This window comes from Magallana gigas, chromosome 4 (assembly GCF_963853765.1).
Source record: "Magallana gigas chromosome 4, xbMagGiga1.1, whole genome shotgun sequence".
Taxonomy (NCBI): domain Eukaryota; kingdom Metazoa; phylum Mollusca; class Bivalvia; order Ostreida; family Ostreidae; genus Magallana; species Magallana gigas.
In genome coordinates, this window is record NC_088856.1 from 30,047,575 (window position 1) to 30,067,137 (window position 19,563).

General features: G+C 35.2%; 3 protein-coding genes across 3 annotated transcripts in view; 2 read left to right on the top strand and 1 right to left on the bottom strand.

Annotated features, from left to right (window-relative positions):
- Positions 1-19,563, bottom strand: part of LOC105339616 (ubiquitin-like modifier-activating enzyme 1) — a 127,190-nt gene that overhangs the window by 39,498 nt on the left and 68,129 nt on the right. The gene's annotated exons all lie outside the window — the stretch shown is intronic.
- Positions 3,148-5,419, top strand: LOC136274643 (E3 ubiquitin-protein ligase TRIM36-like). Its single transcript, XM_066081993.1, has 2 exons — positions 3,148-3,251; positions 3,708-5,419. The coding sequence occupies exon 2, from the start codon at positions 3,721-3,723 to the stop codon at positions 5,383-5,385; it is 1,665 nt and encodes a 554-aa protein (XP_065938065.1). The 5' UTR covers positions 3,148-3,251; positions 3,708-3,720; the 3' UTR covers positions 5,386-5,419.
- LOC117682139 (tripartite motif-containing protein 3) lies at positions 16,331-19,337 on the top strand. The gene is made up of 2 exons (XM_034449133.2): positions 16,331-16,731; positions 17,128-19,337. The coding sequence occupies exon 2, from the start codon at positions 17,135-17,137 to the stop codon at positions 18,797-18,799; it is 1,665 nt and encodes a 554-aa protein (XP_034305024.2). The 5' UTR covers positions 16,331-16,731; positions 17,128-17,134; the 3' UTR covers positions 18,800-19,337.

The following is a 19,563-nucleotide window of genomic DNA, read 5'->3' on the forward strand; positions in this document are numbered from 1 at the left end:
ATTGCTTCCATCACTTTTTGATGATTTTTAATAAAAATACACACACCTGTGAAAAATGTACAGTTGAAATCGACGAAATGGAAAATACCCGAGATATCTTCATTGACAAATTATCCCTTTTCACTCATTAAAGTTTACAGAAACGAAAACAAATTTCTTACGGAGATTTATAATGGGAAATGTTTTCATCTTTTCGGAAGTACTCGGGACACCTCGCGCAATTTTTCAACGTTATCATCTGGGTTTTATTATGGCTTATGCAATGCAAAATCCCCGTAGACTTTCTATTTTTGGATGTGTATTGAAACTTGATGAGGAGAGCGGGGTTTCAAATCAGATAATCTGGACATATTTCATATTGGTGGATGAATGTAGTTTCAGCACAAAGGTATTTATTATTATATAAATATCAAGCGAAAAGTCGGGACAGAGTATAATGCATTGTTAAAAACATAACCCGCGTATTGGGTATAATTTTTTTTTGGGGGGGGGGGGGGTATTTAAACAATTAAATGCTTTCTTTGGTGATTCATTCGGGATATGAAGGTAGCGACATTGCGAAATTTTTTCTGCAATGATCGCTACTTTCATAACCCGCATGAATCATCATAGAAAGCATTTTATTATTTTTATTTCAACTTTCTTTTGACTAATGAATAAATTGATTATCAAAAGTAAGTAAAATTCACTAAATTGCTGTTAATGTACGTTAGTACCTTAGCTAAAAGAAACAGCCAAATCGCCTCCTGTGAGACTTTGAGTCTAATAGCATCATGATTATTTCGTGCAGTCCGTGATTTTTCTTAGGTCGCTGTAGGCTTTGACCAATCAATAAACAGGGCGTGTCAATTTCACTCCTGTCGGTTTCTTCTCAGTTTCAGCCGCTGTAGATTTCGACCAATCGATAAACGGGGCGTGTAGATCTCAGTCTGGCTGTTTCTATAGAGCTATGAATTAACTATAAGTTTCCGTAAGAAATATAGGAAATAATACTTGGTAGATGTAAATATACAGTGATGAGTGCGAATTATGCATATATGGTATATTCCCAACTAAAATATTAATTCAAGATTGATTAATTCGCTAGAATAGTAATTCTAGTTCTGTCTTTTTCAGTACATAATCTATAGATTTTTAATACACTGAGGTTTTATTTTTAAAAAAAAAATTATATTTACCCAGTGAAAAAATATCCAGAGACTTGAACCAGGCAACGTCGATAGCGATGAACGGGGAGTAACTCTTGTATTTTATTTTAACTTTGATCAGATGCAGGAATTTTGGACACGCCTACCAGACAGTTAGAAATTGTGATATGTAGCATCCTTGTTAGAAATTGTTGTTTTTTGTAGCATCCTTAATAATGGAGATCAAACTCTGTATCTGAAGCTAGCCTATGTTTCAAATTCAAACTTGATCCATGAAAGTTGGTCAGAACAGTTGTTTTATCAGTCAATATTTAAAAAGCTCACAACTGCTCCAGCATCAAGATAATCAAGATTTAGATAGAATGTTCTATCGTTAAAATGACAGATGTCCTACGGATCCGGTTTAACCTGGTCATAGTAAGATTATTCTATCTAATCAAGATTAAGCACTATATCTGAAGCTACCTCTACTTACACACCCATAGTTATATAAACAATTCAAGTCTGACTAGATATGAGCGGAATTTATCATTTTATAACCAGCTTCAAGACCCGAACACAATTTGACATCTTAAACTTGCCTAAGCATCTAGATAATCAAGATCACTATGTAACTGAAACTACCTCTCTGATTCATTTAAATAGTTAAATCAACCATGCACGTTTGAATTTGTAGTATTATTTATATAAACATAAACATATGACAGGCTCCAAAAAGCTGAACCTCCTCCAGCATCTGAAATTTTTAAAGAGTTACAGGGTATCATACTTGGTGGTTGTTAGCTGCAATAATGTAGCCCTCTCCCGATTATTTTTTTTTTGGGGGGGGGGGGAGGGGGATGGGGTTGAGGGAGGAGGGGGGGGGGAGAGTAGACTACAAATCTATAGGCATCTCACCATGCGCGGATCAAGAACATTTTCTGCCTTTATTTTGACTAGAATGCATTGCCGTCTCGCTTCTTTTCACGAACATTTATAATAAATTTAATGTGAGATGCACTAGGATTTACTTATTTTTTACAGGGTATAAACCAAAAACATTAAAAAAAACTTTAAATGTCTCAAATCTTTTTACAGTGAAAGGGTCTATAATTTGAGACGTATCTTTTAACTGGAAGAGAAATCTATACTAAAAAATAATGATCAACTGCTTAAAAATATTGGCATATAAACCAACCATATGGCCTGTTACAAAAATTACACTATTATATATATAAAAAAAAATTGCTCTGCTTTTATATCTGGGACACTTTTGATGCATGACCCTCTTGCTCAAATATTAATTAGTACGAAAGTACACACCACTAAAATTGCACATTAAACCCATTTGGTTTTTATATACATGTATGTATTCAGTGCTCTCTAATACTATGCATATGACATACCGAACATAAATATTACATAGGCGTCGGAACCGGGGGGGCTAGGGGGGGGGGCTTAGCCCCCCCCCCACTTTTTTTGCAAAGTTATACCTAATCGTTAGAAACATAGCATGATAGAGGGTTCAGCCCCCCCCACTTTTTTTCGCAGGAAAGATTTGTGTTCCTCAATTTACCTTGAAAGATAGAGAAATTGGATTCAGAAGAATACAGCCCCCCCCCCTTCACGGATTAGGAATTTCATGATTTTGGAAGAAAATTTTTTTTGGGTAAGTAAGTTTTTTTTTTCGCTTGTAAGTATAGGTATACACCCCCCCCCCCCCTCCCCCCCACGGATTAGGATTTCCATGATTTGGGGAATTACTTTTTTCTCAACATTTCTGAGGATTAGTTTAGCCCCCCCCCCCCCCACTTTCAATTTGCTTCCGACGCCAGTGTATTAATTCGTCAAAATAGTAATTCTACTTGTGTCTTATTCTTTACATGTTCTATATTTTTTCAATATACTGAACTTTAATCTCAGAAGAAAAATACAATAGATATTTACTCTCAAGGAAACAGTATTTAGAGACTTGAACCAGGCAACGTCGATAGCGATGAACGGGGAGTAACTCTTGTATTCCTTTATAAATTTCTAATCAGGTGGTCACATTCAGAGCAAGATCAGCCATGTTTTGGGAACGCATACCAGACAGTTGAAAATATGTTATCGTTTCTTAACAAGGTTTGTTTTCTTATTAACTAAAATTAAATTGCAAGCTATGGTGATTAAAACATATAAACGTTAGCTTAATTCTAATTAGATCTGAAATTATGAATAGAAATACCCTAAAACATCATAAAACTACTTTCGTTTTGAATCTAATGTTCTGTTTATTCAACTCCATAATTTACAGGTAATCAAAAGCAACAATATCAGCTTGAGTTTTTTAAAAATGATTTATAAACTTTTGAAAACTGTCTAATAATTTATATTAATGTCCCACCGGAAAAAAAAATAAAAGGGGGGGGGGTAATTTTAATCATTTAGGTGATTTTTACAGAGAAATCTAAATTAAAATAATGTCACATACAAAATCAATTCTTCACTGTGACAGTGTCTGAGAATTTGGAAAACATTAAAATCCTTTTATTTTTATAATTGAACATAAAAGTTATAAGTATTCAATATTTTTTTTAGAAATTGAACAGCCATGGATCCTCATTCTAGTGCCCAGGATGTTCACCGATGTGACCTTTGTGAGACCGCCATAGTACACAGCTACTGTGACTTTTGTCATGTCAACCTCTGCAAGCCCTGCATTGGAGATCACATCTCAGATGGATACGACAAACATAAAATAGTCCAATTCCAGGAACGAAGATCAACCCTCATCTATCCAAAATGTGAAACACACTCACAAAAGAATTGTAAATTTCAGTGCAAAGATTGCAAAAACATTTTTGTTTGTTCTTCCTGCATGGCATCTGAACAACATGGCAGACATAAATTTGTAGAAGTTACAGAAGTTTTCAAGACAAAGAAAGACAATATAATAAAAGATAAACAAGAGTTCGAAAATCATATTTCCCCTACATATGAAGAAATTTCACGTGACTTTGAAAATCAGCTTGCCAACCTGGATGGAGGATATGAGAAACTTACAACAACAATGTCCAAACAAGGAGAGCAATGGCACAGAGAAATCGACGCCATCATCAACAAAATGAAAACTGAAATAAGCCAGATAAAAGTGAAACACAGAGACATTTTACAGAAACACTTGAATGAAATCAAACAAATACAGTCTCTCATAAAAGAAGCCTTACAGACCATAAGGAAAATCGAGAAATCCACTGAAGTATCTTCAACCATTGAATACAGCTCTAAGATCAGAGAATTCAGCAAGTTTCCACCCAAGGTTCAGGTATCACTGCCAACATTCATCCCAAAACCAATAGACCGCGAGAAGCTGTATAGTTTGTTTGGACAGATCACCCCGTTATCTACTGCTACAGAAGAAAATGTTTTGTCGCTACACCAACCCAAAACTTCAGTCAGAGAACTACTGGATAAACCAGAGCTTTTTGCCACAATACAGACTGGGTATAAAGAACTACAAAGTGTTACCTGTCTAAATGAAGACAGGATTTGGACGTGTGGAGAGACCAATGATATCAAATGCTTCAACATGAAAGGTTCACTCGTACGGACATTTAAAATAAAATCAGAGGAATTACCTAATGATGTAGCTGTAGACAGTGATGGGGATCTACTGTACTGTGATTGGACAGATCGGACAGTGCGCATAGTAAAGAATGGACAGATAGAAGAGTTGATCACATTACCAGAGGAGTGGACGCCTAATAGCCTGTGTGTCACCTCTACAGGTGATCTCCTGGTTACCATGTTTTGTGATGATGAAACTCAATCCAAAGTTGTTCGTTACTCGGGATCTACAGAGAAACAAACCATTCAATTTGATGATGAAGGTAAACCTCTGTACTCAGGTAATGATGAAATTAAATACATCACAGAGAACAGAAACCATGACATCTGTGTAGCTGACTATAAGGCTGGTGCAGTAGTGGTGGTTAATCAGGACGGGAAACTCAGATGGAGATACACTGGTCATCCCTCAGTTACCAAGAACGAACCATTTAAACCCTCGGGTATCACAGCAGACAGCCAGAGTCGTATCCTGACAGCAGACAACAACCATTGTATCCACATTCTGGATCAGAATGGACAGTTTCTCCGTTACATTGATAACTGTGATCTGAAGGATCCTTATGGTTTATGTGTGGACAATAATGACAATCTGTTTGTGTGTGAGTTTTACAAAGGCAATGTTAAGAAAATCAAATATCTAAAGTAGACATCATCAATGATAAAAATGTGATAAAAATTAATGATAAAAATGTGATGAAAATCAAACAAAAGTGGCCTTTTCCTGACGTGTATATTGAATTGCATTGCTACCATTTTCTATGAAATAGATTTAAACTTTGCTTTCCCTTATATACTGATGGATTCATCAATTCTGTTCTTTCATTATATATTATTCATTCTATTTTCAATAAAAAGTATCTCTAATCTAATTCCATTATTTAAAGTAAGTAGTATTTGAGTATTGTTTGCATGTTATATACAGCTGTTGTACCTTATCAAATAAATTGACAAGTGTCATAATCATCAGTGTCACATCAATTACCAATATAGAAGTAGATTTCGCATGTTACTCAGTCCTTTACAAACAATATGGTGGTATTACATGTACACACATGTATATGTAAAAGTTATATATTATCATAATATATTAATTATTGATATATTATGAATAGAAAAATATTTTAAGGGCTTAAATTAACAGGGACCATTTATCAGTATTTAAAATAAAACATTTCTGAAACATATACACTGTATAACTGTTTTAAACTGCTGTTTAATGCAGAAGAAAAACATTGCTTTTAGTGTTTGAGCAGAGGTTATGTAATTTGGGGCAACTGTTTTATTGTAACTAGTCATAGGAACAATTTTTGCTGTACTTCAACTCTTGAAGGTATATATATGATTGCATTTCAGTTTTATTTAATATTGCAGTAGGTATCATTATGATAATGAAATCATTTTTTAAAATCAGTTTCAAAAATGGGTATCATAATAAACTCATTCGAAAAAACACATAAGAAATGTTCAACCTCATTAAAATCAGATCCTGGATCCGCTCCTTGTTTTTCTATTGTCGCTTCACGAGGAGCGGATCGAGGATCCGATTTTAATCAGTTTGTAGAAATGTTCCGATCAATCATATCACAAATTCTGCATTATAATTTAACCGTCTCTCTGAAAGTTTACTTTTGACCCCCCCCCCCAAAAAAAAAGCCCAAAAAACCAAGAGGCCCATATGCGACATCGCTCACTTGAACAATATTTCTTGTTTCATCCTATTTTGTAATGTTTAAATATGAATATTATTGTTAAACTCTCTTATATTGCAAGACTTGACAACATTTTAAACAAAACTTAAAAAAGAAGCTTATTTGGTGGGGAGGTGGGGGGGGGCATCATACCCTAAAATCAAAGGTGGATTAACTGAGCAATTTTATCATAGGCCTCAACATTGTAAAGATAACAAAATTGTAAACTGAACTATAAATGATTATAAAAAGTGAAATAAGGTCACTGTGACTTTAACATGAGGATATGAAGATCCTTATACATAGTAATTTAACAAAACATAGCATTGTATTTCTAGAGAAATATTGGTCCGGGGGTCTCAATTTTAACAATCTAGAATCTACACTATCTTAGGATGTATGCATAATAATCTCACAAATTGTAGCACTGTAGTTCTTGAGTAGAATTTTGAACACCTTCCTTACGTTTTTCCATATTGAATTTTGAACCCTCTTCAGGCTGCAGTATTGGTCCAGAGTCATGATTATGAAGCACTGAAGTTCTTGAGAACATCAACAAATTTAAACATTTTTAATACTTATCTATATGTATTTCTTTGTTAATCTTTGAACCCCTCTTCTGACCTCAGTATTGGTCTGGGGTCACTATTTTAATTATTTTAACAATCTTCGCTATCTTAGGATGCTTGCACAGTAATTAGAAAAATTATAGCATTGTAGTTCTGGAGAAGAAGATTTTAAAACATCATCTGGGGTCAAGTTTTTTTTTAACAATTTATGAACTTCACTATACATACAAGATTTGGTGTAACTATTGGTACTCGAGATGATTTTTTGAGACACACCCCTTATTTTCACTGTTTTGTAATTATTTCCCTTTTAAAAAAAATTCATATTTTATTTCAACAATTTAGAATTCCCTTCCCATAAAGATGCTTTGCACTAAGTTTGGTCAAATTTGGCCCAGTGGTTCTAAGGAAGAAGTCAAAAATGAGAAAAGTTTACAGATGAATGGATGGATAACAGGTGATCAGAAATTCTCATTTGAACTTTATTTTAATGTCAGCTAAAAACCCCAATCCACCTTCTTAATGGTAAGATTCACAGTCCAAATGAGAATACTTGTTAAAAACAAAGTCATTCAAGAACAAACAACTTGTTAAACTTTTATGATTCTATTCATTTTTTTTAAAGTTTCATACAGACAGAATAAATTATTATGCACACTACTAAACCTGTCTGTGTACAGAGAATACTATAGTAAAACAATCAAATTATTGTTTGTTTTCCTTTACACAAGTCCACAAGTTAATATTACATCATTGAGAAATACAAATATACAACAGTCAAAAAGAAGAAAAATCTTTGTAATTATGTTCATTGCACTTCACTGACTGTGCATCAGTCATCCGTTTGTCTGACTGTTTGTTTGTTGATAAGTCTCTCAATATGAGAATGTCCAGTGTCTGGTCACCACTCGTGGGGGTACCTATTGCGGTCTCTAGGGCAGTGTTTACATTACGACTGTGGTAGATTGTATTTAACGTACGGAACTTCTACATCCTCTCCCTCCGTATCGTTACAGCACAGCTCCAGCACTAAAGCTTTTACGTGACTAGGAATCTTCTTCTTGGAGATTCTTTAACTACTTCTGATAATCTGCAATTCAATACATCATTTTGATAAGAAAAAGAATGCATAAAAATGTTCATATATGAGGTAAAAAGAAAGTTTATCTTTCTACCATTGCTTGACATATTAATGCATGTCAATTGATTCTTCTGAAACAAGACCAAAACTGTAGTATAATGAATTGAATGTTTGTTAAAATAGATCACTTTTCAAAACAAAATTTCTTATACTAGTCTTGATACAAGAATACCTCCACTCTGAGCTATAAGCATCCAGTTCCACCAGAATCTCTACGAGTTCATTATTTTTGTCTCGAGAATAGTTGTGTCTAGTTGACATTCTGTCATGAATGTTTTTACTCTTCCAAAACCTGAATAATTCAGAACACAAAAACATGATTAACTTACGGTAGTCCCAGTCGCTCCTGTCGTTTGGCGGGGGGCATGAAGAATGAATACAACATGGACACGCCCTTTGATAACATGGTGATCTCCAGCTTGTATTCTTTCTACAAAGGTATACAGACATCATTATTATCAAGGTGACATCAAAGTGTCTGACCCAGAGTCACAGAGTCCAATACTATTTATGGACAGCCAACAAAATTTTTAAAGAACGCTCATTTCTGGATATATGGAATCAATTCCAGCTTTGACAGACAATCATGGGTCCATACATTTATCTAATAATAACAGACTAGTTTACCTGGAAAAAATCTAAAAATTCCTGTACCGTCATCTCTCCTTGAACTTCAAATCGGTCCCATAATGTGAAGTAAGTGTCATAATACTAAAATAATAAAGTACAAACATATACATACACATGTATTTGAAAAGGGCACACAGAGGCATATCACAGTTTTAAAAGTTCTGATTGAATTCATTACCTTGTTCATGGGTGCTGCTATTGGTTCTGAGGAAGCAAAGAAGGGCAAGGCCAGATTTACAAATCCATTCTTGTAGCTTTCTAATTTATTATGTCCTTGTACAAGCTGTAAAAAAGAACTTTAATATTGTAAAAGTGGTAATAACCATACATCGAAAGTTTTACAACAAATGCATGCCGAAATATTTTTGATCAGGTGTGGATCCAGGGTTTTTTCCAGGGGAGAGGGTGGATCTACTTTTCCCCCCTAATAATTTTTTTTTTTTACTGAATATAATTTTCATATTCAACAAAATGCTCAAAGGTTAAAGCCCCCCTTTTTATTATACAAGGGATGGGGGGTCCAATGTTTATTTTTTATATTTAGTCTCCCTCCAGATCTGATCATGAATATCCTTGGAACGTTTAGTTTTCCTTTGGAAAAGGACACAAATCTTTCCCTAGCTAACGTAGGTCAAACAAAATCAAAATGAACATGTACATGCACAATTTATGCCATAAAACATAACCTGCACTCAAAGCACAAGTGGCTATGATCCCTTCACGACCAGACATACCTTGATGAGTTCTACAGCCACTAGGCCTGTGATGAGTGCTGTGGTGGTAGCAATGGCTGGGATGATCTTTCCAGCAATCAACTTACTCTGAAACATTGAATGAAAAACAAATTAGTTCTTTACATTTTATTTTAGAAATTAGGCTGTTTTACATATCATTCTTGATCATTTGATAAACAGCATATATCTTTCTTTAGTTAGTGGTATATAAAAATCTAGAGATCGGTCCAACCCCAAAATCCACATGCAACAAGACCCAATCAAAACAGCCTAATGATATGTACATGTATATATAGACTTAATACATTTGTCACTTACAGTTGGATGCTTACATATGCCTCGGACATTTCATTAATAACATGTATCTAAAGAACTGACTAACACGTACATTTTACATTAATTGTGTGTATATTACTGAATCAACCATATCTAAACCACCGTCCATCACTTTTAATCCATTAATCCCCCTAAGTATACATGTACCTTGTGTCGATGTGCTGGTGGAATGTCATAGTTCTCGGCTCTAAAATTAGAAGCAGCCACGATAAAGCCATGTGGAAATGAGTTTCATCATCTTTCTTAAACTCGATAGGGACTAACTTCATGGCCTTTACTTTCTTCACAGGGGGCAAGTCCTTTTGTAGAGTTTCCATAGCATCAACATCTGCATTTGGAAAAACAAATATATTAGACAATTTCTCCAAGCCCCTTTAAAATTCATGAAAAAGTATCCCTTCTATACTGTAGTTAGTTAATGTGAAAACTTTGACCCTCAACTAGATGAATGGTCGGTAATTTCAACATTCAACTTTGACCTTGATCTCATGGGGCTTAAATGTGAAGAGATGTTATTTATTATGTTTTGGGGGTAAAATAGCAATAAAATAAATCCATTTCATCATCAAAACAATAAATCAATTTATTTTAAGCAATATCTTTTTTCGTTAAATCCCCAAAATATAAGCATCTACATGTAATTGTGGGTAAAAAATAAAATTTTCCTCCTAATTCAAGAAGTTTGCAAAACATACATGTAACATATCCTTTGAGATTTTGCTAATAGACCTAAGTTTTCTTGGATGCTTTCCATTTTAACATCAGTCACTTCAATCTTTATCCCTGACCTAAGTTTAAACTCGGGACCTTTAACACCATATCACAGATAGCTTTTGGATCCCGAACTTGTTTGATGCCATACATTTCAGCCCTGAGATTAGCTACAGATATTATATTGTCCAAATGGGTGATCTGCAACAAAGAAGACAAAATAATACAAAGATTACTTATACATTCCTGCAGAGAATCCAATTGCAGTGTAAACATATCTGACAATTCAGTTAAGATACAAAATAATAATTAGAGGAAGATCACAGACTGAACTTACATTAAACAGAGTTAGTTTGAGACATTAGAGTCCAGTCTTAAATTCGCCTCTTGACAACGAGGACAAAAGAGACACATATGAATTATCTTCTAGATTAGAATGGACAGTTTCTCCGCTACATTAATAACTGTGATCTAAAAGATCCATATGGTATTTGTGTTGACAATAATGACAATTTGTTTGTTTGTGAGTATTACAAAGGTAAGATATAGCTGTAGACAGTGATGGGAATCTACTGTACTCTGACGGGACAAGAAGAACAGTGTCTGAAGAAAAGATTTGACAGATCCAAGAGTTGATAAGATTACATGGATGGAGGCCTAGGCAGCTGGGTGTCATCTCTACTGGTGATCTCCTGCTTACCAAGTACAGTAGTGATAAAACACAGTCCAAAGTTGCCCGTTACTCGGGATCTACAAAGAAACAAACCATTCAACAAAGATGATGAAGGAAAATCTCTGTACTCAGGGAACGGACAAATTAAATACAACACTGAGAACAGAAACTATAACATCTGTGTAGCTGACAGTGAGGCCAGTGCAGTAGTGGTGGTTAATCAGGACGGGAAACTCATATGGAGATACACCGGTCATCCCTTGGTTACAAAGAACCAATCATTTAAAATGTTTGGTATCACAACAGACAGTCAGAGTCGTATCCTGACAGCACACAGTGACAACCATTGCATCCACCTTCTGGATCAGAATGGACAGGTTCTCCGTTACATCGATAACTGTGATCTGGAGTATCATTTTGGTGGTTTCTTTGTGGACAATAATGACAATTTGTTTGTGTGTGAATTAAAAAAAGGCAATGTATAGAAAAATCAAATATCTAAAGTAGACATCATCAATTGTAAAAACGTGATGTAAAATCAAACAAATCGAAAAATGTAAAATATGTGTATGTTGAAATTCATTGTTGGCATTTTCTAAAAAAAAATTAGATAGACTTTAACCTTGCATTCCGCATACTAATGAACTAAAAAATTAACCCTAATTCTATTATTTGAACAAAGTAGCATTTGAGCATTGTTTTCATGTAATGTACAGCTATATGTATCTCATCAAATACATTGATAAGTCGCCCAGTCCTCTATGGCTACATGTATATGTAAAAGTTGTATCATAAATAAAAAAATATAAAAAAAAAGGACTTAAATTGACAGGGACCATTAATAGAATTGAAAGAACATTCAAAAAACATTTGTTTATGTACTTGAAAACCTTGGCTGTGTATGTTTCAAGCAGAGGTTATGTAATTTGCAACATCTGTTTAAATATGTCAACTGGTTATAGAAAAACTCTTGAATGTACATCAACTCTTGCATTTATTTACATAATATGTAAGACAAATTGAACATTTATTTGTATTTAATATTGCAGTAGGTATCATTATGAATGCATTCCATGATAATTGAATGACTTAAAAACAGTAGCTATCATAGTAAACTCTTTGAAAAAACTTTAAGATATGTTCCAATCAACCATTAAAAACTTCTGCATTCTAAGTTTACTGTATTTCTTAAAAGAATACTTTGACTACCCCCCCCCCCCCAAAAAAAAATTAAACCCCAAAACAAGAGGCCAATGGGCTACCTCGCTTTCTCAAACAATAGTTCTTGTTTCATTCTATTTCGAAATGTTTAGATATGAAAAAATAGTATAAAACTCTCATATATTGCAAGCTTTGACAATACGTTAAACAATTCATTAAAAGAAGCTTATTTTATTTTAGACATCATATCCTAAGATCTAAGATGTAACAACTGACAAATCTTATCCTAGGCCCAACGTATTAAATTGAACTATAAATGATTTTTAAAAATATGAGGATATGAGGATGATCATACATAGAAAAATATCAACAAGTAGCATTAAAGTTCTTGAGAAAACGATTTTTAAACATTTTCACTATATATTTCTATGATAAACTTTGCATCCCTCATCGGAGCTCATTATTGGTCCGGGGGTTACAATTTTAACAATTTAGAATTTACAATATCCTAGGATATTTGAACAGTCTTCTCACAAACTGTAGCATTGTAAGTTCTTGAGGAGAAGAATTTTGAACACTTTCCCTATAATTTCTATATTTACCTTTCAACCCCTCTTCAAGCCGCAACATTGGTCTGGAGTCATGTTTATTAAGCACTGGAGTTCTTTGTTAAAATTTGTATCCCTTGTAGGACCTCAGTATTGGCCTGGGGTCACAATTTTAATAATTCAGAATTTACACTATTTTAGGATGCTTGCATAGAAATATCAAATTCTAGCATTGTTCTGGACATGATTTTTAAACAATTAGCTTGGTCATGAGTTTAAAATCGGAACAGATCATCATAGTCTAGTATGATTAATGAATTCTAAAATCCACACAATCAGATCTCACGCTGGCTCGGAGAGTTGAGTCAATACAATATGCGGATTGTCTATCGGTCTGGTAAGAAGCATGAGTAAATGCTGATGCTCTGTCGCGAGACATTGCGAATAGTTGTCGGAGCTATTCTTCACAAATTCAGAAGATTGCCTTTTAGAGGATGTAAATATTGTCAAGGAGATCACGAGCGCTGGCATGATTTCAGTACAGAGATTGACGATGTTAACTCAGATGTTTGGTGAGGGTTCAACCGCGGATGAGGTAACGCCTTTAGGACCACAGATTAGAGAGTTGTTGACATCTAGTTCCTTCGATCCTTAAAATCAATGTCATGTTAAGGGGGCATGGGCACGATTTTGGTCAAAAATTAATTTTTTGATTTTAATGTTTACAATGCTTCAGTAAGGCATTTTTTATAGGCAAACACAATTTGAGTTTCATTTGTTAAGTTTTAAGCGAGTTACAGAGCTTATAATTCTTCGCTATGTTAACAAAGCTTTTGTTTACATTTTGAATGTTCAAGTGAAAATCAAATGAAAGTGCAAATCTATTGGAACTTTTTATTTATGCTTAGAAAGAAGATAGAAAAATCAGCTTGAAAAAGATTTTTTAATGGTATATTGAACCTATAAGCTATGTAAACAAAAACAGGGCACGAGCCTTGTTTACATGATGAGAATTGTGAGCCCTGTATCCTGATTAAAACTCATTGACTCATTGACTGACACCCAAATTTCATTTGATCATTAGAAATGCATTCCTGAAGGCATTGTCAATATAAAAATCAGAAAAATAAAATTTGACCAAAATCGTGACCATGCCCCTTTAATCCATATTTTTCTTCAGTGCAGCTAGTTGTTAAGGGAAAGAACATCAGTCCAATAGAGATAACTACATCTGGAGAAGAAAAGTCAGTGAGTCATCTTGCTATGGCAAAGTGAAACAAGAGTCCGAAAGAGTATTTTGATCAAGCAGCTAGAGAAGGGATATCTTTGCCTTCTTATTCTGCAGAAGATATGATTAAGCTGCGGAGTGCAGATAAGGCATTGATTTTTCTTCGTGCATACTTGGAGTCTGGAATTTTGCTAAGGGAGAGTGAGTTGATTACTTCTAGCCCTGAAGAGAAATACAATGTTCTTCAGAGGGGTTGTTTCATGTTGGATGATTACAGTGTAATTTTGTGGAAACCCACAGAAGAGAAAGTTGCCAAGCGACTTCTTCTGCCTAAATATTCGACGCTCTAAAGACAGGCTAAAGCCAAATTTTTATTGATGGCGGATGGTCGCCGACGTGAAGAGTTATGCTCTCACATGTGATATCTATTGTAATAATAAAAGGGATCCATTGCCAATCGTTCTGCTTTGAAGAGCTTTCAAGCAGGTAGTCCAATGAAAAAAGTTCTTAATTCCTCAGAACATTACCTCACACAGAGAATGGGAACAAATATATACTGATGATAGTGGATAGCTTCACAAAGTGGGTAGACTGTGCCCCACTACCATCACAGACAGCGTAAGTGACTGCAAGAGCTGCTATCATTGAATTTTTCTCCGTATGTAGTGTTTACAGATCAGGGTAGAATCTTTGAGGGAGAGCTATTCAGCAAAATGTGCCAGTCTCTGGGGATCCATAAAACGCAGATAACACCGTGCAGACCATCAGGGAGTGGCCAATTTGAGCGCTACAATCGCACGCTTATAGACGCGGTACATTATTACATTGATGGCTGTCCTAAGAGATGGGATCAGTACTTGGATCCATTTGCAGGTGCTTTGAGGTCTGCTATCAATAGGCACACTGGGTACCCAGCAAACAAATTGATGTTAGGCAGAGAAGTCAATGTGCCCGTAACTATCCTGTATCGACCCCCAGATTCCAATGATTTTCAGAATACGGAGAAAGGAGAAATGGAGAAATACGTGCATAATTTGCAAGAAAATTTGAAAAGTCACATGGGATTGCCAGGGAAGGTTAAAAGACACATAAAAACAATGAAGCGGGATTATGATATCAGAACCAGAGAACACCATTTAAAAGTGATGATGGTGTACTGGCGCCGGAACGCAGGGAAAAAAAGTAGAGTCAATGTAGATGGGCCCAGGTAACATACTTGAAGCAAAGTCCGACTCAGTGTTCAAGCAGTCAAGATTATGCATCATGACAAACGTAAGAAATGTAATGTACGGAACTGTCAAAGTAATTGGAAGATTAGACGAGATCACAGCAAAGTAATTCGCCAAGTGACGTGGATGATCAACCAAATGACGAGGTAACTGCTAGCCGATGATTCAATAACACTTCTGCCAAAGACTCTGTCGATATTGCCACTGGGGAAAGATTCGAGAAACAGCCTGATAGACCATTCAGGGGTACAACGTCTCATTCGAAAGGTAGCACTAAGTATGATAAAGTTATTGTCGCAAAACTGTCAAGCCAGGGCAGGAAAAGGTACAGAACTCATACTGTTGTGTAAAAAACAAAGTCCGAAAGGGTTAATGGTGTAATATAATTCTTGTAGAGACTGATTTCATCTGGAATGTGTGGGTATTACTGCTGGATTTCCGAAGAGGACACCTCGGTATGCTTGCCCAGAGTGTTCTCTGATAGAGAGAGGGCTGCAGGAAAGATTACGAACGTTTAGGACAGCACTAGATGATGGACTGTGGATCACCCGGAGAGACAAGATACGTGAGGGCCTTGAATCTTCTTGCTCCGATTCCGGACAGCCTTGTGTGAGACTGCGATTGACAGTGACCGTGAAACTCTTTTATTGGTCGTCATTTATGAACTGTTGATTTGTTTTGTTCATTAGCAATGATAAACCATAACGTTTTAGTTTATTACACCAGTAATGTCAATCACAGGGGTTAAATATGTTTTTATGGATATGTCTTTATTTCTGTTATATCGGTGGTCTGGTCTTTATATTCAAGAGGAGTGGGGTGATTTTACCCACTGTATTGGTGCATGGGAGAATTCAGCGGGCACCAGATGAATGCGCCCGTGCGCATCAAGATCGTCTGCTATTCGAGAGACACGTTTTATAAACTGTTCTGTGTACAAGTATGAAGATATCGTATTGATAAGATGTTTCACGCCTACCTGGTAAGTTGTTGGTTATTCTTATCGGTTTCTCCGACTATCTCGCCATATAAGCGGTGGAAAACTCGAAACAATCATACGAAAACTAAGGCGAGATACAGTGCGATATATTTTGTTTATTTGCTACGAAGGAAGTATAAAGGACGGGTCTGTAAGACGTCAGTATAACGATAGAACATTCTATCTAGGTGGACTCAGAACCCCTGACGTTGTGGGAATGACAAACTGATAGCAATGGACGGGAAGTAACTATGATATTTGTTTTTCATTTCTGAGCAGGTGTTCACCAGGACAGGATCAGCCATATTAGGGACAGTACTACCTGTACCAGACAGTTAGAGATAGTGCTATTTCTTGTTAACAAGGTTTGTAATCAACCTATAATTCCATATTTACTTAACCAACACGGGATTTGCAAGCTATTGTGATAAAAACATAAAACTATTATTATATAAGATATTTATCTAATTTTGTTTTAAATATTCAATCCAGTAACTAGGTAATCAAACACAACTATATCAACTTGATTAAATATCAAATCACAAAAATTTATAAAGTAAGGCATCAGTTTTAGAACGTTTCTAATATGTTTCTATCAGTCTATGTCCGGATGAAAAAAAATAAGCTGGATAGTGTATAAGATAAAGTAATAAAAATCGCTAACATAAAAATTAATTTTTCACTCTGACTTTAAAATTCTGTATAAAATCTTTCATCTTTGTCTTTGAACTAACAATCATGTCTTAATTTTGTTTTCATAGAACAACCATGGATCTTATTTCTAGTGCCCAGGATGTGCCCCGATGTGACCTTTGTGAAACCCTCATATTACACAGCTACTGTGACTTTTGTCATGTCAACCTATGCACGTCATGTATAGGCAATCATATTTCAGATGGATATGACAAACATAAAATAGTCCCTTTTAAAGAACGAAGATCAACCCTCATTTATCCAAAATGTGAAACACATCCACACAAAAATTGCAAATTTCAGTGCAAAGATTGCAACAACAGTTATGTTTGTTCTTCATGCATGGCTTCTGAACAACATGGAAGACATAAATTTGTAGAAGTAACAGAAGTTTTCAAGACAAAGAAATATAATATTAAAAAAGATACAAAAGAGTTAGAAAATCATATTTCTCCTCTATATGAAGAAATGGCACTGGACTTAGAAACTCAGCTTGCCAACCTGGATGGAGGATATGAGAAACTTACAACAACAATGTCCAAACAAGGAGAGCAATGGCACAGAGAAATCGACATAGTTATCAACAAAATGAAAACTCAAATTAACGATATAAAAGTAAAACACAGAGACATTTTAAAGAAACACTTGAATGTAATTAAACAGATACAGTCTCTCATAAAACAAACATTACAAGCCATAAGGAAAATTGAGAAATCCACTGAAGTATCTTCTACCATTGATTACACCTCTAAGATCAAAGAGTTCGGCAAGCTTCCACCCAAAGTTAAGGTATCACTGCCAACATTCATTCCAATACCAATAGACTATGAGAGGCTGTGTAGTTTGTTTGGGCAGATCACCCCATTATCTACTAATACTGAAGAAAATGTCTCATCACTTAACCGACCCAACACTTCAGCCAAAGAACTACTGGATGAACCAGAGCTTGTTGCCACAATACAGACTGGACATGAAATAATACGCAGTGTTACCTGTTTAAATGAAGAAAAGATATGGACGAGTGGAGAGACCAATGATATCAAATGCTTCAACATGGAAGGTTCACTCCTCCAGACTATACAGACAAAATCAGGAAAATGGCCTTATGATATAGCTGTAGGCAGTGATGGGGATCTATTGTACACTGACGGGACAAGTAAAACAGTGTATAAAGTAAAAAATGGACAGACCGAAGAGTTGATCAGATTACAGGGATGGAGGCCAAGTCAGCTATGTGTCACATTTACTGGTGATCTCCTGGTTACCATGTACAGTGTTGCTAGAACTCAGTCCAAAGTTGTTCGTTACTCGGGATCTACAGAGAAACAAACAATTCAATTCGATGATCATGGAAAACCTCTGTACTCAGGGAACGGACAAATTAAATACATCACTGAAAACAGAAACCATGACATCTGCTTAGCTGACAGTGAGGCTGGTGCAGTAGTGGTGGTTAATCAGGACGGGAAACTCAGATGGAGATACAACGGTCATCCCTCGGTTACAAAGAACCAATCATTTAAAATCTTTGGTATCACAACAGACAGTAAGTGTCGTATCCTGACAGCACACAGTGACAACCATTGCATCCACCTTCTGGATCAGAATGGACAGTTTCTCCGTTACATTGATAACTGTGATCTGGAGTATCCTTTTGGTTTGTTTGTGGACAATAATGAAAATCTGTTTGTGTGTGAATTAAAAAAAGGCAATGTAAAGAAAATCAAATATTTAAAGTAAACGTCATCAATTGTAAAAATGGGATGTAGAATCAAACAAATCGAAAAACGTAAAATCTGTGTATATTGAATTTCATTGTTGGCGTTTTCTATGAATTTTAAATAGACTTAAATCTTTCATTCCGTATACTGATAAACTAAAAATTTAACTCATTTCATTATCTTAAAAAAGTAGCATTTAAGCATTGCTTGCTATTTACAGCTATATGTATCTCATCAAATACATTGATACATACCATGTCAATTATTAGGATAGACGCACGTTGCTCAATGCTCTACAACTACATGTATAAAAGTTGATATTGAATGCACATACATTTATGTTTAAAAGTTGTATCATAAATTTAAAAAATTAGGACTTAAATTGATAGGGGTCATTTATTAGTATTGATAGAACATTTATAAAATTTCGTTTATGTACTGGAAAACCATGGCTGTGTATGTTTCGAGCAGAGGTTATGTAATTTTAGGGATCAATGTGTCAACTGTTTATAGAGAACCTCTTTGCTGTACTTTTCAAAGTTTTCTTTTCGACCCACCCACCCACCCACCCTAAAAAAGCCAACAAATAAAAACTAAAAAAAAAACCCAGGAGTACCATGGACTACGTCGTTCACTTGACCAATAGTTAAAGTATGTTAAATTTAAATTCACGTCGAGATTGAGAGACGCCATTTTTAAATGTAAACAAGCTGTACCACTTTACTTTACGGTACTGATAATGGTAAGTTAAGTGACGACATATGTAGTAAAATGTCCGAGGAA